This window comes from Rhinolophus hipposideros, assembly GCF_964194185.1.
Source record: "Rhinolophus hipposideros genome assembly, chromosome: 8".
NCBI classification, from domain to species: domain Eukaryota; kingdom Metazoa; phylum Chordata; class Mammalia; order Chiroptera; family Rhinolophidae; genus Rhinolophus; species Rhinolophus hipposideros.
Window position 1 is genome coordinate 58200963 of NC_138054.1, and position 25748 is coordinate 58226710.

At 37.4% G+C, this 25748-nt stretch overlaps 1 protein-coding gene across 1 annotated transcript in view; it reads right to left on the reverse strand.

Annotated features, from left to right (window-relative positions):
- Positions 1-25251, reverse strand: part of ZYG11B (zyg-11 family member B, cell cycle regulator) — a 77565-nt gene extending 52314 nt beyond the window's left edge. Inside the window, exon 1 of the mRNA XM_081056116.1 lies at positions 24987-25251. Within this exon, the coding sequence (XP_080912242.1) occupies positions 24987-25016 (30 nt within the window). The 5' untranslated portion in view covers positions 25017-25251. The remainder of the gene's footprint in view (positions 1-24986) is intronic.
- Between the last annotated feature and the right edge of the window lie 497 nt (positions 25252-25748).

The window sequence follows — 25748 nt, forward strand, 5'->3', positions numbered from 1 at the left end:
CAACATTGTACTAAAGATCCTAGAATTAAGCAAGGAAAGAAAATAAGCTTACAGATTGGAAAGAAGAAGTAAAACTATCTCTGTTTGCAGGTGACACAATCTCGTATAAAGAAAATCCCAAGGAATTCACAACACAAAAATAACTATTAGAACAACAAATAAAAACAAGTTCAGCAAGTTTGTAAGATACTCATATACCATAAGATCAACACAAAAATATCTATTATATTTCTATACATTAACAATGGATAATCTGAAAATGAAATTAAGAAAACAATTCCATTTACAATAGCATCAAAAAGAGTAAAATATTTAGGATAAGTTTAACAAAAGAAGCGCAAAATCAAAAAATTAAGGAAGACCTCAATAAATGGAAAGAAATCCACATTCATGGATCAGAAGATTTAATATTGTTAAATTGATCTAAAGATTCAATACAACTCCTATCAAAACCTCAGCTTCCTTTTTTGCAGAAATAAACAAGCTGATCCTAAAATTATATAGAAATACAAGGGACCTAAAATAGCTGAAACAATCTAGAAAAAGAAGAACAAAGTTGGAGGACTCACACGTGTCAATTTAAAAACTTCCTACAAAGCTACAGTAATCAAAACAGTGTGGTGCTGGGATAAGGACAGACATACTGATAAATGAAATAGAATTGACAGTCCAGAAATAAACTCTTATATCTATGGTCAATCGGTTTTTGACAACAATGCCAGGATAATTCAATGGGCAAAAGAACAGGTTTTTCAACAAATGGTGCGAGGTCATCCGGACATGTAGAAGCAAAAGGATGAAGACTCACGTCTCACATCATATACAAAAGTTAACGCAAAATAGATCAGAGACCTAAATATAAGAGCTAAAACTATTAAGCTCTTAGAAGACAACATAGATATACATCTTCCTGATTTTGGATTAGTAAATGGTTTCTTAGCTATGACACCAAAAGCACAAATAACCAAAGGAAAACAAACAACCAGATAAATTGGACTTCATTAAAATAAAAAATTTGTGCTTCAAAGGTCATCACCAAGAAAGTGAAAAGAGGGGCAACCTGTTAGCTCAGGTGGTTAGAGCGCATGCTCTCAACAACAAGGTTGCCAGTTCGATTCCCACATGAGCCAGTGAGCTGAGCCCTCCACAACTAGATTGAAAACAACGAACGTGACTTGGAGCTGATGGATCCTGGAAAAACCCATCCCCGATTTAAAAAAAAAGAAAAAAGATGTTCAACATTAGGGAAATGCAAATCAAAATCACAATGAAATAACATCTCACACTCAGTGGCATGGCTATAATCACAAAGTCAGATAAGAAGTGTTGGTGAAGATATGGAGAAACTGAAACTTTCATACATTGCTAGTAGGAATGTAAAACTGTGCAGTCAGTTGTTTGGAAAACAATCTAGCAATTACCATATAACCTAGTAATTCCAGTCCTAGGTATGTTCCTAAGAGAAATGAAAACATGTCATATAAAAAACTTGTACATAAATGTTTCAGAAGCATTAGCTAAAAAGTAGAAACAACCCAAATATCCATCACCTGGTGAATGGATAAACAAAATATAGTATATCTACACAATGGAGTATTATTAAAAAAAAAAAAAAGAATCTTGATAAATCACACAACATGGATGGACCTTAAAAACATTATGCTAAATGAAAGAAGCCAGTCACAACAGACTACATATTGTATGATTTCATTTATATTAAATGCCCAGAATAGGCAAATCTATAGAGACAGAAAGTAGATTAGTGGACATCTAGGGGTGGGGGAGAGAAGGTTGGAGGAAAATAGGAAGTGACTGCTACTGTGTACAGGGCTTTTTTGGAGGGTGATAAAAATGTTCTATAATTGATTGTGGTTATAGTTGCACAATTCTATGAATATATTAAAAACCAATGAATTGAGCACACTTTAAACGGGTGAATTTTATGGTATGAGGATTGTATCTCAATAAAGCTGTCATAAAAAATAATTTATAAAACTATAAATACAAGACAGAAATAAATAAATCAAAATATTAACTAGTTAACTTTGGGTGACGTGCTGTTTTCTTCTCTGCATAAATCAAACTTTCTATACAGCATGTTATTTCTATAATCAAAAAGTTATTAAAATATATACATGTTATTTTAGTTTACAAAGCGCTTTCACATAGACACATTTAATACTATAATAACTGAGTAAGATGGGTAACAAAGACATATTTTATAGATGAGGAAACATACTTAATAAAAGTTAAATGGTTGGCTCAATGTGGCAGACTATTAGCTGCCAACTCTAAAATCTGTTCTTCTCTTCTTCCACATTAATAAAACTTTTTATTTTTACCTAAGCACATGACCACCTGTAATAAAGACTACATAGCCCAGTCTCCTCTACAACTAGATGTAGTTGAGACACAGAATAAGATCAGAGGAAATAATCAAATTCAACTTCTGCCTTGTAGAACTTGGCCTAGTCTATGTTATTTCCTGAGTTGTAACAATGAATTCTTTTTGCTTTTTCTACTCTTCATTGTATCATCTTCCTAAATGTTTAAAATTCATCACTCAGATGAAACAAGCTGCCCTTTCACTTTAATTGGTAAATTTCAAAATTATTTATTTTGTAGAAGAGAAGATAAAATTGGGTAACTGTCAGAGGGGAGATAGATAAACCTTCTGAGTATATAAGTTTTAGAAGTCATTTTAGCAGAACGAATCCAGATTGTAATATATGAACATTTAGAATGTTTAATCATTCTAAAAAAATTCCTTCCAATTGGTAAAATCAGATCAGCAAGGAACAAAAGCAGGTTTTTGGACCCCACAAACTTCCTTTTCAAAGAAACTCCCCCTTATCTCTGTCAATTTCTGTTTGTAAGCATAAGACTTTTCTAGTTGGGAAGTGCATTTACCTAACAGTTAACAACCTGGGCTTTAGAGCTAAAGTGCAAATCCCAACTTTTCACTTGCTAACTGTGTGATCAGTATACAAGTAACCTAACCTTTCTGTTCTTCATTTTTCTCATACTATAATAAATAGTAATACCTACCTCCTAAAGTTGTTTTGAGGATTAAATGAGATAAAACAGGAACCAGAGAATTTAGAATAATGATAACGTATCTGAAAACACACAGCTTGTGTGGGGCAGAGCCAGGATTCAAACCTAGAAAGTGGGGCTCCAGAGCCTATGTCCTTACACACTTCAACATACTACCTTTTCAACTTTATTCCAAATTATCTCACCTGATACTCAACGCAGGTCTGTGATGTGAATAAGGATAATGATCCCCATGGAAAGATGAAGAACAGAGAGGTTATATATCAAGCAAGTGACAAAACTAGATCTGTACTCAGGTTATCTGAGACGTACTCCAAAACCTATACTGCCATCAGTGATTGCCCAAATTCCAGTAACTTAAGCTAACACAGAAGTATTGAGACATCAGTGTTTCCTATTCCATTTTTAAACAAATAGCAGCAGTACAGAAAGACTAACAAAGAAAGGATAAAGGAGAAGCTGGAATTTGGTGTCTAAACAACTCATCTCTTGGAAATTCCTTCTCAGAGATTTTTTCCCTTTACCAATTAGGCACACCCCAGGCAACGGAAAAACAAAGCTCCTACTAAAAAAGCAGAAGAGGGTGGAGGTCAAGTATGACTTCATTTGGATATGAAGTAATCCATAGTTCAAAAGCTAAACAATTTCTAGGAAGAACAAACAGAAAAAGTTCTTTTTAAATAATCAAAAAGAAACTTCTACTCAATCTGGCCCAACCCAGATCTTTAATGCACAGTTCTTATCCTATCACTCTCCAGAAAGAAATTTCAAAAGTTCCATATCATCTATAACCACAGTTCTCATGCTGGGAACACATACAAGGGTGTGCCAGCAGAGGTGTGCCTAGGGGCTAAATCTACAAAATGAACTTGGCACATCTTAGAATATCAAACACACTCAAAGATTATTTGAGTGGATGAGAGTATGGGAGACTAGGGGAGAGGGAATTAAGTTATGTAACCAGTAAATAACTTAAAATATTTTTGTACTGAAACAAATATGTTACGTAGAAGGCAAACACTGCATGAATTTTAAGATAAAACACAGGATTACCAAGAAATTTGTTTGTAACACCGGTTTCAAGTAATTCCTTTCCCTATTCCACAGCAAATTTGGTTTCTTTCGCTGTTAGAAGTTGGAAAAACAAAGAGACCTAAAGATTGTAAACATTTTAGCAAGCTTATTCAAAATATTATATTAACTGGCTCCAACCTTTCTAACCTCATTTTCCACATTCTCCCTCCGAACATGCTACCTACCAGATACACTAAACTGAGTGTTCCTTAATGCAACCCACTTCCTTCCCTAAGCCTCATAACAGGCACTTTCACACCTCTGAGCTTTTTTTTTTTTTTTCAATTAGTCCTCCTATGTGGCAAAATTGCACATATCCTTCAAAATTCAGTCAAACCTCACTAGTTCCATGATGACTTTCCTAATTCCCAAGGCAGAATTAATTTTACTCTCAGCACCTGAAAAATGAAATTGCACCATTAACAACTATTCTGTACTGAATGACAGATGTGTGGTACTAGGCCACTTTATATATACAGTTGACCTTTGAACAACACAGGTTTGAACCGTGTGGGTCCACTTATACATGGATTTTTTTCAGTAAATACTGTAAATGTATTTTTTCTTCCTTATGATTTTCTTAATAACATTTTCTTTTTCCTAGCTTACTTTATTGTAAGAATACAGTATGTAATACACATAATATACAAAATGTGTGTTAATTGACTGTTTTATTGGTAAAGCTTCTAGTCAATAATAGGCATTAGTAGTTAAATTTGGGGGGAGTCAAAAGTTATACACAGAATTTCAACTGCATGGGGGGTCAGCAGCCCAACCCTTGCTTTGTCCAACGGTCAATTTACTTGCAGCCATCGAAACAACTTTGAGAAAAGTAGATAAACTGAGGCTCAGGAATATTAATTTACATATCAAAGATAAAACAGCCAGCAGATGGCAGAGCAAGGATAAAAATTACAACAGCTATCTTTCATGAAACAGCCTCAGGTCTTGGTCAGAGCGCTTTAGATACATGAGCTCTTTCAATTTCTACATCCTATGAGTCAAGCACTGTTACAATATGCATTTTGAAGATGAGGAAACTGAGGTTTAGGTAAACATCTCCATATTCACATGGCCAGCATGCTGCTAAACTAGGACTCCAACTCAAGAATGAAGTCCAAGCCTAGATTTTTAAGCTCTTAACCATTATACTGTAATATAATCATAATTATTGAGCTTATATTGTTAATATATGCTATGTTCTATATGCTATAAACTATGCTAAGTGCTTTACATATATAATTTCATTTATTTCTCATAAGAATTCTGTAAGTTAAATTCTATCAATATACACATCCTACAAAGATGAGGACACTCACCGAAGCTTTGGGGGCTAATTTGCCCAAGATGATACAGCTAATAAATGGTAGAGTCAGGATTACACCCCAGGCAATATGACTCTAGAGTTAAATCTGTGCTTTTACCACTACATAAACTGCCCTTTATATCTGATTCCAAAAACAATTTTCTTTTACAATTGCATGTTACACCATAGTTATTTATGACTGTATCTGTCTCCCCCACTAGACCAAGACACTTTTCAAGTTTGAGGAACCTATTAACTCTTTTTTTTACATCCCTAGCACCTAGCACAGTCCCTGAAATTTACCTGTTAAAAGAAGAAGAGTTCAAATTAGGAGAGTAATAAAGGGACTTGCCCAGTGTCACGACATTTGCAAGAAGTGAGGCCAAGATACAAACCCACATCTGTTGATTATGAAGTCCATAACTTTTCCACTATACCATCTCAGAACAATTATTAGTTTGGCATTAATATAAATGCCAAAAAACAACTTGGGTACCAGCTGGTTGTTACAGTGGCTCAGACAGGAGGTGATAATACCATGGATAATACATAGGAGGCAACGTAAATGGAAAAAAAATCAAAAGTGAAAAATAATTTGAAGATTTGACAAAATGCAGTTAAGTGATCAAACAGGAAATAGATGTTATTTTTTTCTGAATCCCCAGTACCTAGCACAATGCCTGGCTACTAAACAGGAATTGTTCTCTGAAGGACTGACCAACATTCATATGGCATACTTTTGACATACATTATCTCATTTAGCCCTCACCACAGTCTTGTGAAGCTGCTATAATAGATATATTGGTTTGTATCTGAGGATACCGGAGCTCAGAAAGAATAATGTACTCAAGTTCATCTATTTAGAATGGGGCATCATTGGGCTTTGAACCAAGGTATTTAATTCCAAATACCATGCCCTTTTTCTTATTTCAATTAGCACCCCCAGGTGAAAGGGAAAAGGGTGGAAGAAGGGGAACTTGAGGTAAAAAAATAACTCCAAGATTCAAAGTAGTAGCTAACCAAGGAAAAGTGTGTGTGTGTGTATTGTAAAAAAAAAAAAAAAAAAAAAAGTTAGAAAATAAAAAACAAAATGTTTCCATGATTTTATTGATAAAATTAATAAGAAGACTAAGCAAGGGATTATTTCTTCAGGGTAATTTGTTATGGTCATGGAGAGTTTGTCTGCTTAGGCAAGTACAGAACAGGAACTAATGCTATGGTGAAAAAACTAAGCAGATTATACAGATTTAAGTATCACTCCCCAATGGTGACAGCTAGATAAACTCTTGGAGTGATCAGAAGAGATAATTAATCCCTGTAATAAATTAACTATCACACAGTACAGCAGGCTGAATGACACAGTCCCTGAACAATGGCTGAAAAATATCCTGTGGCAAATGGGAAAAACAACTCCAGTCTGAAAGAACAGCATAGCCTTTTAATTTTTTTTTATTAACATGATGTTTTCTGGATAGGATATAACCCTGACATCGTCAGTTATTGAAATAAAGCTTGCCCAGATTGGTCTTCTCAGATACTGCTGGTCAGAGTATAAACTGGCACAATTTTCCTGGATATAAAAGACTTTAATAATAATCTTAAAAACACCCATACTCTTGATTCAGTACTTCTTCATCCAGGAATTTACCAAAAAACGGGGGTAGGGGAGGAAGGAAATAATCAAGAGATATTAAAAAGGTATTTACATAAAGAGATTAAACACAATTTTTCTGACCAAAAAACAAAAACAAACTCCCAAAACCACACACGAACAAATGTCTAAAATAACAGAAAACGGTAAGCAAATTACAGTATACCAACTCTATAGATTACTATACAGCAATGTGTATGTTTCTGAATAACTTTTTTTTCAAGTATCATAATGTTTATTGATAGATACAAATATATAAAATCAGGGCAGGGACATGACTTGATAAATTAAGTAGACTTAATTTCAATACTATAATAAGAGGGACCAATTCAAACTGAGTAACTTTAAATGACATGGTAAAATGTTAAGAATAAAATATTAATCTAGGTTAAATAAAAACTGTATATATAGCAGGATTTCAATTAAATATCTATACAGGCATAGCAAATGATATTGGCCTGACAAAGTTATTTCAAAAGGCTAGAAAGCTAATTAAACAATATGTTGTGGTAAATCTATAGAGATGATCAAAGGAAATATTTAAGGATAGTAGACACCTTGGAGGTGGAGAGAAGTGGCATGGAGAAATGGGGCACACAGGGAAAATGGCAGTGGTCATGTTCTATTTCTTAAGTTGGATGTGGGGATTTTAGATATCTGTTTACTACATTCCATGGCTTATATAAATGTTTTATATGGCCTGAAAATATCAAATTAGTAAAAATAGAAAAAAATACAAAAATAAAATAATTTGGAAGTAAAAAAAGCTGTTCATGTTTCTACTTTTCAAATATAAGATAACAAAAAAAAAGTCAATTTTATCACTGTCATATTTTCCAATATATGTATTCAAACTAGTAAGAATAGACATATTTTATTAGACTCAATAAAATTATTTTAATTTTGAATGAAACATGTATGTATGTATGTGTACACACACGTACAGATACACACACTTTAATTTTTCCTAAATCGGCCATTCTCACCATTGCTCTTATATCCTTTCCCTATGCAATCTTACATTCCCCAGAGCTTTTATCATCTGATAACGATGGACTAGGAAGGTTTTCAGGGGAAAGGCAGGGGAGCAGCTAAGATGTATAAGGGAAGTAGATAGGAAATAAAAAGGGAATTTTGAGAAGCAGATCTGTCAACTCTATTCTACTTCACAATGTTCCAAAATTTGCAAATAAAGACTTTGAGTTATTTCTAAACGACTTTTGGTTGCAGGATTGTGTTACATGCATTATGACACTGCTCTGAAATTAGGTTACATAGGTCACAACTTACATAGTTATACAAAAGCAATTAAAGAACTTCTCCTACTATTAAAGCTAGATATGTACACAAATCTTCTCTTTTGCTCCTGCCTTTAGATATCACAGAACAGTGCCTTTTTTGAAGGAACAACACAACATAAACAAAAGAATGACTACATTAAAGGAGGTCAGAGAGGTCTTGTCATGACACTACTGATGGGTGACACAGAAGGCTCTCAAGTGTTGAAAAAAAGAAAAGAGCAAGTAATAATAGAGAATCTTCATCATTAAACATCTGTCTAGCGCTCCAATTTATAAAGCCTTTTCAAAACAATCATTATGACTCTGTAAGGTAAGGAGAACAGAGGTTATTTTGTTGAGGAAACTGAGGTTCAGAGAAGGAAAGTTAACAATGGTTAGCTATACCTCCCTTTTATACAGAGCGTACCAAAAAAATGTATACACAGTTTAAGAAAGGAAAAAAACTATTAAAATTGTAATACTCAATACATACCAATAACAAAAGATGAATACAGTCACGTTTGACTTCTGCAATTACTGTGTTTTCCTGAAAATAAGACCAGGTCTTATACTGTATTTTCCCGAAAATAAGGCTGGGTCTTATATTAATTTTTGCTCCAAAGATGCATTAGGGCATATTTTCAGGGATGTCTCATTTTTTCATGTACAACAATCTACATTTATTTAAATACAGTCATGTCATCTTCTTCTTCTGGAACATCGTCATAATGTACTAAATGCATTTGTCTGGCTGACGATCATAACCGGGGCTTATTTTCAGGGAAACACGGTACAAGAGGTGCTCAAAGTGGTTACCATCAGCGTCCAGACACTTCTGATTACGGCGAACTACTGCTTGAGCAACGTTGACCAAAGTGTCCACTTGATACATTTTTTTGGCACCCCCGATATATGCTGTTCCCTCTCCTTAGAATGCCCTTCCATATCTGTCCATCTATCAAATTCCTAGAAGAGCCAGTACATATGCCCACTCCTCCATGAAGCTGTCCCTCATATTCCAAAACACAGTAGATATAATCACACTATACTTTGTATATAGTTCTATTGCAGTTATCCAATGTGTAACTTTTATTTGTTTAGATGGCTGTCTCCCCCTCTAGACTATGAGTTCAAGGAAAGTTAGTTCCTAAATGTTTTTTGTCTGTTCCACTTATGTGAGGCAAAAACCTCACAGCCTATCCATCCCTACTGGTTCCCAAGGTACAGTGGAAAACAGTGTTAACAATGAAGAATCACTGCAAGAACATGTTATAGACATCTGCTTTAACAAGAACATGGACATTTTCTATTTGAATAACAGTACAATGTCAAAATCTAAGTTTGGAAATTTTTTATCTCAATCATACTGTTAATGCAAATATCACTTATATATCACCACATACTAGATTAACCAACTAACCCACAACAAATGATACCAATAATAAAATTAAATAAACGATAATTCATAATTAAGAAACAAAACTAGCAACAATAAAAAACTACCACCAACTCAAGACAACACTGATTACAAAAGCTCTCTTCCAAGAAATTAAGAAATTTCAATGAGCTACTTTTGTATATATGAAGCAGGAGCTTTACAACACTTCCAAGTGTGAGCCTTCTTCATAAAAGACAAGTCCTCCTCAGTAAACTACAGTAATCTGCTAATTTTAGCTTTATTATTAAATTGTAGTAATTCTTAATAACTCACTAAGCAGTTCTCTAGTATGGAGCCCTTAAAATGGTTGATACAAATTAAAAGTCTGAGGAACTGCATCACTTACCAGCCCCTAGGAGATAAGAAAAGGATTTTTAGAACAGTGCATCCATCATGCATCAGGAGTTGTGTCCCACACACTGAAAATCAGTAGGGTTAAGACCCATGCTATATCCACTTCTGTAGTCCCTACTCTGGCACACAGCACAAGCTCAGTATCTATTAGTAAGTGGATAAACGAACTACCTATAAGCAGATTTCTACTTATAAGAACATGGCACAACACCTGGAGACATGGGGCAATAAAGACAGGGCAAAAAACAGGAGCAGACTAGCTCCCAAAGCAGCTTTTCCATTTTACTAGTTTTTGTGGCAGGCATTAATCTCTAATAGCAAGAAAATGTCCGACTGAGAGATCAATCCCCACCCCACACATTCATCAGAAAAGACACACATGCACTAATACCGTGTGTCCCCGAAAATAAGACCTAACGGAAAATAAGCCTGAGCATGATTTTTCAGTATGACATCCCCTGAACATAAGCCCTAATGCGTTTTTTGGAGCAAATCTTAATATAAGACCTGGTCTTATTTTCGGGGAAACACGATAGCAATATATGTTTTTCAGTTGGTTTTCCATTTCTTCAGAGCCAAGCTCCTTACTTCCCAACAACAGAGGATCATTACTTATCTATCACTCATTAAAATCCAGGTCCAGTCAGTGTTCTTCTGTTTACTAACCACAATGCCTCTAAAAAGTCACTTCATTTTTTTGCCTCCTCAACTTCCTTATCTGTGAAATGAAATTTGTACTATTTTTCCTTTCACTCCATCAGGTTATTGTATCAAATGAAATAAAGGATATGAACAGGCTTTGTTTACTGTAAGATACTGTTACCAGTGTCATCCATAAAGTGTATTTTTCCTTATAATTCACCAAAAGAGAGAGGCCATTACTCAGATTCTAAAGGCCACAGGGTCTGTCTTTGAGGAATTTCATAGTGACACTCATTAGCCCTTTCTAAACCTTCTCATGGCTTTCTTTCAATACCCCTTATAATTTTTTTGCTTCCTTATGCTCTCCTTCCTTGAAATGTTTAGCCATCTATGCAACACTCAGCTGGAGGCATTCTCAGTTATTTCCCCATGACTTAGTTATCTATTTTGTTGATTGGTTTGTTTTACATATTTAAAAGTTCCATTCTATTACTGTATTGCCAGGGTCATGTCAAAGAAGCATTTCAATATGCTGAACTGTGGCCCATCCATTTTTACCAAGTAGGAAAGTGGCGGACACCGGAAATTTAGTACACATAGCAATTGTAGTATACTGTTAGAGGAGACCAGGGATTCCACTGTTGCTGATATGACAAAAAAATGAAATAGATCCTCACAGAGCAGGCATCTTTTATACTTGGGAACTGAACGACCATAAAATGCATCCAATAAATTACTTGTTCAATGAATTAGTAAATTATTAGATGGTAACTTGCCTCAAAACTAATTTTATTTCTCCTCATGACACTATCACAGAAAATTGAAAATAAAAAGTATTAAAATTTCCTTAATTCAAGACAAGAACTGTGGACTCTAGAATCACCAAGTAATGAGGTCTCTCATTAATTACAAGGAAAATATACTTTCTGGATGATGCTGGCAACAATGTTTTACAGTAAACAAAGCCTATTCATATCCTTTATTTCATTTGATACAATAACTTCAGGAAGTGAAAGGAAAAATATTACAAATTTCATTTTATGGCTAAGGAAGCAAAGGTACAAAAATGAAATGACTTTTCCAGAGGCATTGAGGTTAGTAGAAAGAATACTAGACCTGGATTTGAATTCTAGTGATGTTACACTGCAAAATGTCTGGCTTCTCTGACACTCTGTCTGTCCTTTGTAGAATGGGGATAATATGAGTACTTATCTCATGATGCTATTGTTAGGATGAAGTGAGAACGTGTGTGTGCAAAGCCTCCAGCACAATGTCTGACAGAGTCATTATTCAGTCAATGTTCCCTTCCTACTTACTAGCCATGATCTTGCACAACATAAATTTTTCAGACACATAGGACAGCAGGTTCATGGTTGTAAATCCTCAGAGAATTTTGCCATCCGGAGTCCAAATCAGGACAAACATGCAAGACTCTGTCTCTCCCTACACTATCAGGCAGATATTTTTCAGTCTACCTTTTCACTAAAGATGTATGCTTTTTAAGGTCCTGGTTTTATGTAGCTGTCTTGGTTACAACTCATATTCATCTGGCTCAAAATCTCATCTCCTACCTGAAAGTTTCCTAATACTGACAATACTCCAATAGGAGATAATGGCTCTGACAGTGCTCCATTTTTTGTATTCCTGAATGATTTTTTTCTATAGATTGGGCCAGAAACCAGGTGACTTACAAAGATTACAAACTTGACCATTTTTTGATTAGAAGTAAATTTTTTTATTGACATCACTCTGAAGGAGTGTAATACTATAGTGAAAAGTGTGCAGTTAGGAGTCAGATTGCCTGGATTAAAATGCCAGCTCTTCCACTTACAAAACTATGTAACGTTAGGCAAAATACTTAATCTCCGCACCTCAGTTTCATGATTTGTCAAATGCAGACAATAATCTTCCCTATATCATAGGATTGTTGTCAGAATTAAATAAATTCAAAGTGCAACTTACAACAGTGACTGACATATATAAATTGCTCAAGAAATGTTAGCCATTATTCTAGAATATAAACTCCATAAAACAAACACTATGTTTTGTTCACTGCTGTATTCCCAGAACCTAAAACAATGCCTACTACATAATGCTCACTAAATGTTTATTGAATAAATGAACAGTCGAGCACAAATTTATTGTTAGGTGTATTTAAAATACTTATTTGCCCTTAGAGAAAGAAACTATATGTCCAGAGAGAAATATAATTCCCAAGTCCAGCCCTGAAATTAAAGTATGGAATTGAAAGGCAGACAAGGGTCACGTGAGTTCATGGGTATAAGAAACTTCAACTATGGGACAATTTTTGAATCCTCATTTTTGTAGTACTCCACAGGAAACTGCTTCGTTTATGGGTTGTTTTTTTCCTACTACTAATTCAACCAAGCCAGACTTTCAGGAATAAACACCTAATATAACCTTAGATATGATCCAACCACTTAATTTTTAAAAATCTTTTGTAGTAAGATAAAATCATTTTTATTTTAAATAATTTTGTTTTTCAATTACAGTTGACATATATTAGTTTCAGGTGTACAACATAGTGATTAGACCTTTATATAACTTACAAACTGATCACCCCAATAAATCGAATACCCATGTGACACTATACATAGTTATTACAATATTATTGACTATATTCCTTATACTATACTTTATATCCCCATGACTATTTTGTAACTACCAATTTGCACTTCACCTTTTTCACCTATTCCCTCAACCCCCTTCCCATCGGGCAATCATCAAAACATTCTCTGAATCTATGAATCTGTTTCTGTCTTATTTGTTTATTTTATTCTTTAGATTCCACATATAAGTGAAATCATATGGCATTTGTCTTTCTCTGTGATTTATGCCACTCAGCACAATACCCCCCAGGTCCATGCATGTTATTGCAGATGACAAGATTTCATTCTTTTCTATGGCTTAGTAATATTCCATTGTATATATGTATCACCTCTTCTTTATCCATTCATCCATTGTTGGACACCCAGCTTACCTCCATATCTTGGCTATTGTAAATAATGTTGTAATGAACATATGGATGCACACGTCACTTCAAAGTAGTGTTTTGGGTTTCTTAGGATAAACACCCAGAAGTAGGATTACTGGGTCTTTCTTTGTCTCCTGTTATAGCCATTGTTTTAAAGTCTATTTTGTCTGGTATAAGTATTGATACCCCAGCTTTTTTTCATTTTCATGAAATATCTTTTTATATCTCTCAACTTTCCGTCCGTGTGTCTTTTGATCTGAAGTGAATCTCTTGTTAGGCAGCATATGTAAAGGTTTTGTTTTCTTATCCATTCAGCCACCCTATGTCTTTTGATTGGAGCATTTAACCATTTGCATTTAAAGTAATTGTTGACAGATATGTAGTTATAGCCATTTTATTATTCATATTTTTAATCTTTTTTTCTTCTTCTTCCTCTCCTTCCTCTTTTTCTTCTAGAAGTCCCTTTAACATTTCTTGTAATACTGGTTTGGTGGTGTCGACCTCTGGCTTTTTCTTGTCTGGGAATTTCTTTTTCTCTCCTTCAATTTTAAATGATAGTTTTGCTGGGTAATCTTACCATGTTTCCCCGAAAATAAGTTTCTGTTGAGAAAACAACTGACAGTCTTATGGGAGCTCCCTTTTAGGTAACTGCTTTTCTCTTGCTACTTGTAAGATTCTGTTTTTGAGCTTTGACATTTTAATTATGATGTGTCTTGGTGTGGGCTTATTTGGGTTCATCTTGTTTGGGACTCTCTGCACTTCCTGGGTTTTTACGTTTATTTCCTTCACCAGATTAGGGAAGTTTTCAGTCATTATTTCCTCAAATGGATTTTCAGAATTTTTTTCCACTTTATTTATTTTATTATTTTATTTATTTTTTAAACTTTTTTTTATTAGTTTCAGATGTACAAAACAACGCAATAGTTAAACATTTATCATTTTGATTGTTTAGTTCTTTTTCTGGAGCTTAGTTCTATTGTTTCATTTGGGATATGTTTCTTTGTCTCCCCATTTTGGCTGCATTCCTGTGTTTGTTTCTATGTATTAGGTAAAGCTGCTATGTCTCCCGGTCTTAGAGTGGACTTATGTAGCAAGTGTCCTGTGGGGCCCAGTGGCAGTCTCCCTACAGTCAGGTGCTGCAGGTGTGTCCCTTGTACGGGTTGTATGTGCCCTCCTATTGTAGTTGAGCTTTGGTTGCTGTTTGCATGTCATTGAGTAGGATTGAACCTGGGGCTGATTGGTTGTGAGGATTGGCTGTGACTATAGTGGAGGAGCTGTTGTGCAGGGACTGATCCTACAGAGCAGGATTCGCTTTAGCAGGGCTCTGGTGCCTGCCCAGTCTGCCCTTTGGGAGTGTCGTCTGTGGAGGTAGTGTGGTGGTCCTCAGGTATCATCTGAAGCCTACCACCAGACATCCTGACCCCAGGAGCGGAGGTCTCCTGGGAGGGGCCCTGCCACAGGCCACGTTCAGAAGCCGCCTGTGCCCTGCCTGGGGCCACCAGGCCTGAGTCACAAAACGATCCACAGATGTCGTCCTCCCATGAGGAGCTTGGAGGTGCCTGGGAGAGGCTAAGCTGCAAACCAAGGCCAGCTGCCGCTAGTGCCAAGCTGGAGGATGCTTAGCAAGAGGTACAAGGCACAAGGCTAAGTGCTGCTTGTTTGGGGTTTGTGAACCTTTGAGAGATTTTAGGAAAGTCTGCAGCATGTGCTAAGACAGGCCATCTGTATGGAAAAGCCACCGCAGGCAGCTTGGGTAGGCCTGCAAATTGGGTGGGGCAAGGTCTTAGGGAATCACCAGGGCAGGGTGAATGGTGTTAGTCAGGCTGATGGAGACTCAGCTATAGCGGCTAATGCACACTGGGAGGGGAGAGGGTTCAACAAAGAAATAATGCCTCTGCCAGCACTTCTGACTGGGAGAAAGCTGCCCCTCCAGTCCTCACCCTAAAGCCAGACAATTCAGTTCCTCCTCGTATGTCCCTGGTGCCTTTTGCGCTGCTGCCCCAGCACTGGAGCTCAGAGGGAGTGAGTCCGTCAGTGAGTAAGTCCATGTGCGATACCTTTAAGAGGAACACCTAGGACTCCGGCAGCCCTCCCTCTCACTCAGCCACAATCTCTGTTGGTTTTCATAGCCAGAAGTTGTGGGGACTTCTCTTCCCGGCACTGGAATCTTTGGCTGGGGAGCCTGGTATGGGGCTAGGACCCCACGTTCCTCAAGAGGGAATCTCTGCAGCTGAGATATCCCTCCCAAATTTTAACTGCCAACTGGGTGTGGAACCAGTCTGTTCCATGTCTCTGCCCCTCCTCCTACCAGTCTGAAAGTGGCTTCTTCTGTATGTCCTTAGTTATAGGACTTCTGTTCAGCTAGACTTCAGGCGATTCTCAAGGATAGTTGTTCTGTAGTTTAGTTGTAATTTTGATGTGGTCGTGAGAGGATGCAAGCACAACATTTACCTACTCCACCATTTTGACTGGAAATCCCTCTAATCCCTTTACCTTCTTATTCCCCAAACTATCATTTTACAAATGAGGAAGGTCAAGAAGGTGGTACTAATGCTCAAGGGTACAGATATGTTGAACTATTTCACATGGACTGCGGGAAGTTATTTTTCTTTTTAAAAAACCACCAACTACTTTCAGAGAACCCTAGGTGTCCAATAATGCAGGAAAGATACGCTTCTTGCATGTATCACTTCAAGGACTGGCCAGTGTGGCAAATGGCTATATGCTAAAGGACTTCATGAAGCTAGTGGACTATCTATAAGAGATCAAGCCTGGAAAGGTAAATAAATCTCCTTCCCTTCCATCTTAGCTCATATAACAAAACTAGTCCAAGAAACAAAACAAAAATTCAAGTCAGTAATCACTGAGCTGATGAGCAGATCATAGGAATCACTAACTCAGAGATACTTTAGCATTATTTTTCTCTTAACTACCAGTATGAGTTTTGAAATATAATATGGTAAACAGAGAAGCCAGGTTAATAATGGAAAGAACACTGGGCTTCCAGTTAGTCCTGGCTCTGCTACTTACTAGCTGTGTGACCTTAGGAAAATAAATTAACTTCTCAGTTTTCTTATCTATAAAATTGATGCTAAGTTTCTATCATGACTACCACACAAAATGGTAGTGAGGAATAAATGAAATGTGTATGAAAATGCCTTTAAAATACTGACGTACTATGCAAATATTAACATAATCAAATGGTTTCTAGTGTGAAAAGTTGGGTAATATATTCATGGAGCTAAGAGCTCAAGTTTACACAAAATTTAAACCTATAAAAGCAATTTGCCATAATCCCATAGTACTACAGCTAATAGAACATACCTACTCTACTTATCTTTACCTTGCTAGAATTTTACTGCATTTTTTAAAGAGGTTGAAGGGATCACAGAGAAGATTTAATATAACCTTTTCATTTTAGAGATTAGGAGGCATAGAGAGGTGAAAGGATTTGCCAAAGGTTACGAGGCCCATGAAAAGAAACTAACTGACATTACATAACCAAGAACATTCAAGCTTTTAAAAAAATGTCTTTAGAAAAGGAGAGCATGACATTGAACAGGCATTAAGATGCTGGAAAGCTAAGAAAAATGTTTATACAAAAGACAACTGGAGATAGGAAAAAGGGAAAAAAGAAAAAACAAAAGATCTTTATATAGAGCTAACAAAATGTTTAAATGATTAACCACCCCTCTAAATTTACCTGTAACTGATTCTTTACTATCTGTGTTTAAATATTCTATTCTCTGAAAAGACACCTCCACAAATTATAAACAAGTAATTTGCAGGTATTTATACAAAGAGATACTGCTTTGCAATTCATCTTGAAATCACTTGGCTTCCTTCCCAACTCTTCCAGCTCAACTCTTCTGCACAGAAAAATATATCCTAAGTCAAAAGTACCATTTAGGCTAGTAAAAGAAACTATCTTTTCCAACATTTCTTATCCATCAAACCTCTTTTCCCAAGGGTACCTGTACAGAATGTTCATCTTTTTTACCCTCTTTTATAACTCACATCTCAGTTAAGAGCACCATATTCAATTCTCTACAAAATACACACATTCTTTCACTGAACAAATATTTATCTTCTTACTATGTCTCAGTGCATCACTTAAGTGCTTGAGACATGAAGTGGATAAAACATAGTACTGTCCTTGCCCTCAGAGAGCTCACAATCTGGAGAGCCAGCCAGCCAGCCTCATTAACAAACAATACCACCACCACAGAATAACTGCTGTAACCAAGAATACACAAAGTACAGGAAAAGCATATGGAAAAAAGTAACCCAAAGCTGCCTGGAGGAAACTGAAGACTTCAGTAAGGAGGCAAGGTTTAAGGAAACACTTGAAGATTAAATAGTAAAGAACGGGGACAGCATCCCAGGCAAAAGAACAGTGTAAACAAACTTAGAGGCAAGAACAACAGAATAATAGTGCTCAGTGTTACAAAGCATAAAATGCAAAGACTTTTTCTCATAACATTATTAGATCATTAAAGGATTAGATCATGAGAGTCTGTCCTAGGATACTATGCAAAACACTTTGATTCCACAACTATTTGCTGAACCCCTACTATGTGCCACACACTGCTAAGTACACAGGATACAGATCTTTGTAGACCCATTGTTGTCCATGTGCATGGTTGCCACTTGAGTTGTGCAATACAACCTGTGTGGCCGCAGCAGCGTTATAAAAAAACACTGTAAACTAGTGGGGCCTAAACTGCAGGCTCCTTAAATATCATAAAAAGTCCACAAATCCACATGCATACCAAGTATGCTCTGTATACAATAATATCTTGGAATACATACTATTTTCAATGCATAATAGATGCTGTTAAAATTTAGAGACCAGGGGCGGCCGATGGCTCAGTTGGTTAGAGCGTGAGCTCTGAACAACAGGGCTGCCATTCGATTCCCATATGGGCCAGTGAGCTGCACCCTCCACAACTAGATTGAAGAGAACAAGCTGCCGCTGAGCTGCTCAAGGGGCTGCAGGATGGCTCAGTTGGTTAGAACGCGAGCTCTCAAAAAGGTTGCCGGTTCAATTCCCGCATGGGATGGTGGGCTGCGCCCCCTGCAACTAAAGATTGAAAACTGCGACTGGACTTGGAGCTGAGCTGCGCCCTCCACAACTAGACTGAAGGAGAACAACTTGGAGCTGGTGGGCCCTGGAAAAACACACTGCTCCCCAATATAAAAATAATACTAATGTTCTTCAAAAAAAAAAAATTAAGAGATCAGTATCACTTTAAAATACTGAATTCCTACCAGCCTTTTGATTTTCGCCCCAACTAATGTATTCTGAAAGTATATTCCTCTCCTATATCCCAAGCTTTCAACTTTAAAAAGGTATCTAAACGCTAAAGACAAAATGCCATGAACATCTGATATTTTGCTGCAAGTGCTTTATAGAAGGCAATTTGGCAATATGGACCAAGAACCATACAATTATACATAACCTTTGATCAATTTTTCTTTCAATAAATATGAATTATTTTTATAATGGAAACAATAGTACAAATATTTTAAATGCCTGAATTCAGTTTAGATTCCTATAACCTCAGAGAAGTCCAGGGAAGGTGTTTGAAATAGCACAGGCTTAGGGGTCAGACAAACCTGTGCTTTAATCCTGCTCTGTCACTTATTAGTTACGTGATCTTAGGAAACCTACTTGATTTCTCAAAGCCTCAGTTTTCTTATCTGTGTAATGAGAACATCATCAACCTCATGGATCTGTGAAAATTAGTGTATTATCTGATACATTGTGTGCTCAGTAAATGAAGCTATTATATGAGATTACCTCTCTAAATAAATGTCTCAGAATTCAAGAATTATTTTTCTAATAAAAGGCATTAAAAATGTCTTTTATTCCATTGTAAATAGTGACTATTTCTGCCACTTATTGGTTAAATGTGTTTTTAAGAGATAGCGTTAGAATTTATGGAAAAAGTAGTGGTCTAACCAGCATTTCCAAATTCATGATGGGTCAGATCATTAAGTATAATATTGATGTCTATTTCAATACGTATATTTTTGACCATTTAATAAAATAATTATTTAAAATTTTCTCCTTTAAAAAAAGAATACTTTGATAGTATACAAAGTTTTATCTACTGCACATATGTAAATTAGTGGAAATTAAGAGACTGGTTCATGATAGTATAGTCACTCAATTGTTATAACTTCATCTGAATACTGAACATCACAGTGCTTTAAAATTATTTGTATTCTTATGAGGAACTGTTGGTTAAAGACAAAAAATATAAGCTACACTGATGATGAAATAAAAGTAAATGAGGGCCGGCCCAGTGGCTCAGGTGGTTGGAGCTCTGTGCTTCTAACTCCGAAGGCTGCCGGTTCGATTCCCACGGGGACCAGTGGGCTCTCAACCACAAGGTTGCCAGTTCAATTCCTAGAGTCCTGCAAAGGATGGTGGGCAGCGCCCCCTGCAACTAAGATTGAACACGGCACCTTGAGCTGAGCTGCCGCTGAGAGCCCCGGCACTCAACCACAAGGTTGCCGGTTCTACTCCCGCAAGGGATGGTGGGCTGCGCCCCCTGCAACTAGCAACAACATCTGGACCTGGAGTTGAGCTAAGACTGAAAGGACAACAACTTGAAGCTGAACGGCACCCTCCACAACTAAGATTGAAAGGACAACAACTTGACTTGGAAAAAAGTCCTGGAAGTACACACTGTTCCCCAATAAACTCCTGTTTCCCTTCCCCAATAAAATCTTTTTTTTAAAAAAAAGTAAATGAATGCATTTATATGATCAGGATTCTTAAATGGTATTATATCAAGATATGTCAGTATTTTTTAACGTTAAAAAAAGAAGTGTAGTGACAGTTTATTTCCAATAAATGAAAATCCAAATTGGATGTAACTATCTACATTTTCAATGTTTTATTTGTGGAGATAGGCTTCCAAATAGCAGCCTGGAGCCATTTCTTTATTTTGTTTCTTAGAAACAAAACAGAACAATTACAAAAACCTGTTGATATTTTTAAGTACAAACTTGCAAGAATTCCAAATTTAAGGTTAAAAAGTCAGTTCTTATCTGTTCAGATGCCATAAATATAATTAATTTCAATCTATATTGTAAGATAAATTCATTTTAACATATGACAATGATTTATCTCGTTAATGTGTCATTTGTTAAACAAAAAAAGGCTGAAATTTGTTTTAATGTGTTTTGTTCAATGTATTATTAAATAAATTACATACGTAATTTTAAAATAAAATATATTTTTCTTAAAAATCTCTCCTTTCTCGTACCACACAAAAATATTTCAAAAATTAAATGAGGTTGGGAAGTGCTGATTCTCTCTATATGACTTCATACACGAACTTTGGGAGAGCTACTATTTGTAAGTAAAGGACTTTGATATAGTAAATTTACTTTGTTTTAATATTCTCATAAATCCCTAAAGGCAGCACATATGAAAACTGAGGCCCAGTCTGAAAAATTACAAAGCTGTGATTATGTGCTGCTTCTACAAGTCCATAGTAATGTCTCTATGGAAAATTCACTCAGCCAAAAAGTGGTATGCCAGATCTTCACATTTCATTTCTCTATATTCTCCTTACTCCAGTCTAAATCACCACCACCATAACAGGGTTAAGGAGAAAGTTCACATACTTACCACCCAGACTAGTGCAACAGCTCTTCCCACTCCAAACCATGTTTCATATTGATTTAGTAATCCTCCAAATCTCTTAAGTATGACATTCCTTCACACACACATACACACACACACACACACACACACACACACACACACACACACAAAACCTTTCAACCTTTCAAGGTACTCAGTCTTTACAATGAGGCCAAAATTCCTGAGCCTATGATTCAAGATCCTCCATGATCTGATATTAACAAATAATCATAGCAAGAAATATAAAAATTATAATTGATATGTATCCTATGAAAGAGGGTTATATAATAGAGGCATGTGAATAGGGTTTTTTTGCGGGGTAGGCACAGCAGACGGGGTTTCCTTAAGTTCCTTGAGCTGAAAACTCCAGGACTTACAGAGTTAAACAGGCAAGAAAGAATACAACCACAGGTCATTCACATGTGCTTTTCCTTCTATCTGGTTTTCCACAAAATAATTCCTATAACTTAATCCTTCAATTCTCTTTTTGAAAGTAAGATCCTCAAGGAAGCCATTCCTGACTATCCCATACCATGACTCCACAATTTTTCCTTTCTTAGCACTCTTCACATTTAAAGTTACTCTTTTTGCTTGATTTCTGTATTGCTCACATACATAAGATACAAAAAGGCAGGGACCACGTCTGCTTATTTGTAATATCTCAATGCCACAGTCAAAGGCACTCAAAAAAAAATTGTTAGATGAATAAAAAGCAAGGGCTATATCTTAGACCAGTGGTTCTGAAAGTATGGTTCAGAGACCAAAACCATGACACGGGTTACTTGTTAGTAATGTAAACTCTCAGACCCTACTCCAGACATAATAAATTAAACTCTGGAACTGGCAACCTATAATCCCTCCAGTTGATTTTGATTCAGGGTAAAGCTTGAGAACACATCTCAGGCATCCCAACTATAGTCATGCACTGCATAACGCCATTTCAGTCAACAACCGCATATATAACTGTGGTATACCATATAGTCTAGGTGTGGTAGGCTATACCACTAAGTTTGTGTAAGTGCACTTTATGATGTTTGAACAATGACAAAAATCACCTAAAAATGCGTCTCAGAACATATCCCCATCAAGTGGCACATGACTACATTCAGAACACAGTTTTGAAAAATTATGATGACAATTTTGAAAAATATAAAATACAAAAAGCTTTACAATAACGTTCAACTCTATTTACTGAATGCCTACTACACATATTGCACAAGAAAATTTTTAAAAAGTAACTTCTACAGCTAACTCTCAGTTCATAATAAGTTGGTATTTTGCCTCCCCTTCAACTCTCCCATACACACACGCTTACTCTGTGTGTGTCTATGTTTTAACAAGCAAGGAAAAATCAAGCTACTAGTTGGAGGCAAAGCCTAAACCATAATCATACCTAATATAGCTTTCCAGTCTCATTTCCTACTACACATGCTCATTCCCACATCCCTCCATGACAAAAAAGGTAATCCTGCTACCTACAATACATCCTAAATACTTTCTACTCATGTTCACAACAAAGCATTCTTTCCCTTCCCAAAATGATCTATATAAGTCTTATTCATCTCTTAGGCCCAGCTCAAATGATACCTTTGGATCCAAAATACCAAATCAAAAAGGAGTTCATAACTTCTCCCTCTGTACTCATATATTCATTCTCAGTGGGAGAGCCAACACTTCCAAAAATCTACAGTGTTTCCCCAAAAATAAGACCAGGTCTTATATTAATTTTTGCTTGAAAAGACGCATGAGGGCTTATGTTCAGGGGATGTCATCCTGAAAAATCATGCTAGGGCTTATTTTCCGCTTAGGTGTTATTTTCGGGGAAACACAGTAGCAGTTTGGTGTTTTAGCTAGGACAGCTCTTCATTGTGAAGAGAAGATGATCACATCTTACTAAATTTCCTTTTTGCACCAAAAATAAGAAGCAAACTCAGTCTTTCTGTGTAGCCCAATAGTTGCTTAAAATTTCAGTTTAAGATTATACTGGTCAGATAGCAAAATGAGACCATGAAGTGAATTATTCAAGCACCTACTTGGCCTGGGCAATGGGAAGAAGGCACAGATGCTGCCTAGAACTCACATCTCGGGGAGGGAAACAGGTTAACACAATGACAGTGTGATGGGATGTAAATGTGAAGATTTATTATGGAGGCAGACACAGGAGAATGACAACCCCCAAATGCAGAGTCAGTGAGTTAGGGAAAGTTCACAAATTATTATAAACCACTTTCCTAAAACACACATGGGGGGTAGGGGGTAAGTAGAAATTAACTAACGTCCTGGAAGAACATAATTACAAGGACTTAAATTTCACTAGACTGTCTTATTCCTCCCAGAGACCAAAATTGAGATTGCAGCATATGATGGAGCGATGTGTTCATTAAATGTCCTGCAAACCATGTGTGACCCAACTCAATGAAAAACCAACTAAAACCTCAACCTATTTTGAAACAGGAAGGAGAAAATTTGCAAAAATGAGGGTCTCCCAACTAAAGGAAGGGAGGGCATAACAAATGAAGGTATTAGAAGAGAAGGTATAAAGAGAAATGTCACAATCACGCTGCCAAGCTGATTTCAGTCTTCAGAAGCCCTGGTCTCTGCCTCCAAACAAAAACATTTCTTTTGAGTAACAGTCAACCCTGTAAATAAATATTTTTAAATTCCCCGAACTGTACCTCCACATTAAAAGACGCTCAAAATAAAAATACGTTCCAAAACAGTTTTAAGTATGTCTGTCAAAAGGTTAGCTATCTCACAAAGTCATAGTAATGCATGCTTGCCTCACTCCATCCATCACTCCAAATCACACTGTCAGGTTTTGCAAAGACACTAGGTAATAAGGCTTCCAGGCTCTTTTCAATACCTCCAACATCCCCCCTTCTCCTCTACAAAGAGAAGAGAAGAAAGCCAAAGAATCCTATCTGCCTGCCCTACAGCTCCTGGGAAGCAATCTTCCTCAAATTGTTGGTGCTTAGACCCCTGAAGCCCGTAGAAGGAAATGGGGACAGCTGTGAGAAGCGAGGGTGGCGGGGGGGAGAGGATGGCCAATAAAGGGGAGAGGAAATGTGGGTGGTAGAGGACGAAGGGGAGAAACGATACGGAAAGGAGGTGGCAGTGCACATAAAATGGTGAAAGGGGGCAAGAAGCGGGAGCAAAGAGCAGGAACGAAAAACAGGGAGGGAAAGAGGGAAGGGGTAGAGATCCCAAAACAGAGAAAAGGCAAAATGGAAGGAGAAAAGGAAGGTCGGGTTAAATGACTAGAAGGGGCGGCAAAGGGGACAGCGAATGAGGCTGTCACTGGGGGTGATTAGAAAAAGGGTGTCACTGGGAAGGAGAGGGATAAGGGGTTGTGTCACCACAGCAGGTGGCCGGGGAACACGGGGAAGGAGGAGCGGGCCACCAAGGGGGCGGTAACAAGGGGGTAAGGTAAAGCCGGGCGCGAGGGGACACCAGAGCTAGGGAGGGGCAGGCCTGTGGGGACCAGAGTGGCGGGCGGCTGCGGTTCAGGCAGGCCTTGCTCCCTCACCATAGCTGTGCCGGCCTGGTCCTCGGGCATGCAGCCTCTGTCCTGGGCTCGGCGGCGGGCCGGGCCTGAGCCCGCCCCCAGGTTGAGCCGGCGCGGGGGCTCCAGGAGGCTCCGGCGAGCGGCGGCTCCGGGCTTGGCCCAGGCCTCGGCCTCCTTCCCTCGGAAGCTAGAAGTGCAGCAGCCGCAGCGGCAGCCGGACCCGGAACGCAAACTCCGCCCCCGTGAGGCCCCGCCCCCGCCCGCGAGCCTGAGCTTGACCCCGCCTCCACTCTCACTGCGCAGACTCAGCGGTGGAGTCTGGAGCCGGCGTCGGACCTTTGGTTTCTCCCCTTCCCGGGCTCTTAAAGGAATCACACCCCGCTCCAAGCCTATTCTTCCTTTAAGAAATAAGAGCTTTCAATATTACATCGTAACAGGAGACTAGAGCACTCCCTGAAGGCAGTCACCTGTAGACCCCTGTGCTTCTAGTTCGTTGTTATTCATTACTATTGTCATAGTTCTTGGTGATTTCAATTCTCTTAGATAGTTCTTCCAGTGCCCTGGCCTCTCAGGTTCCTCTCCTCTAGGCATCACCCTTGCCTCAGCTTCTCATTTCCACGCTCATACCTTAGATCGTCTCATTACTAATAGTGATTACCTCTCTATAATCTCAATTTTAATTACCCTACTCTCCCATCACAAACTCCTTCCTTTCTAGGTAGCTCTCTTCCTCTAAGATCCAACTCCAAAAATTCTGCAACGCTAAGACTCCAAATCCACCGA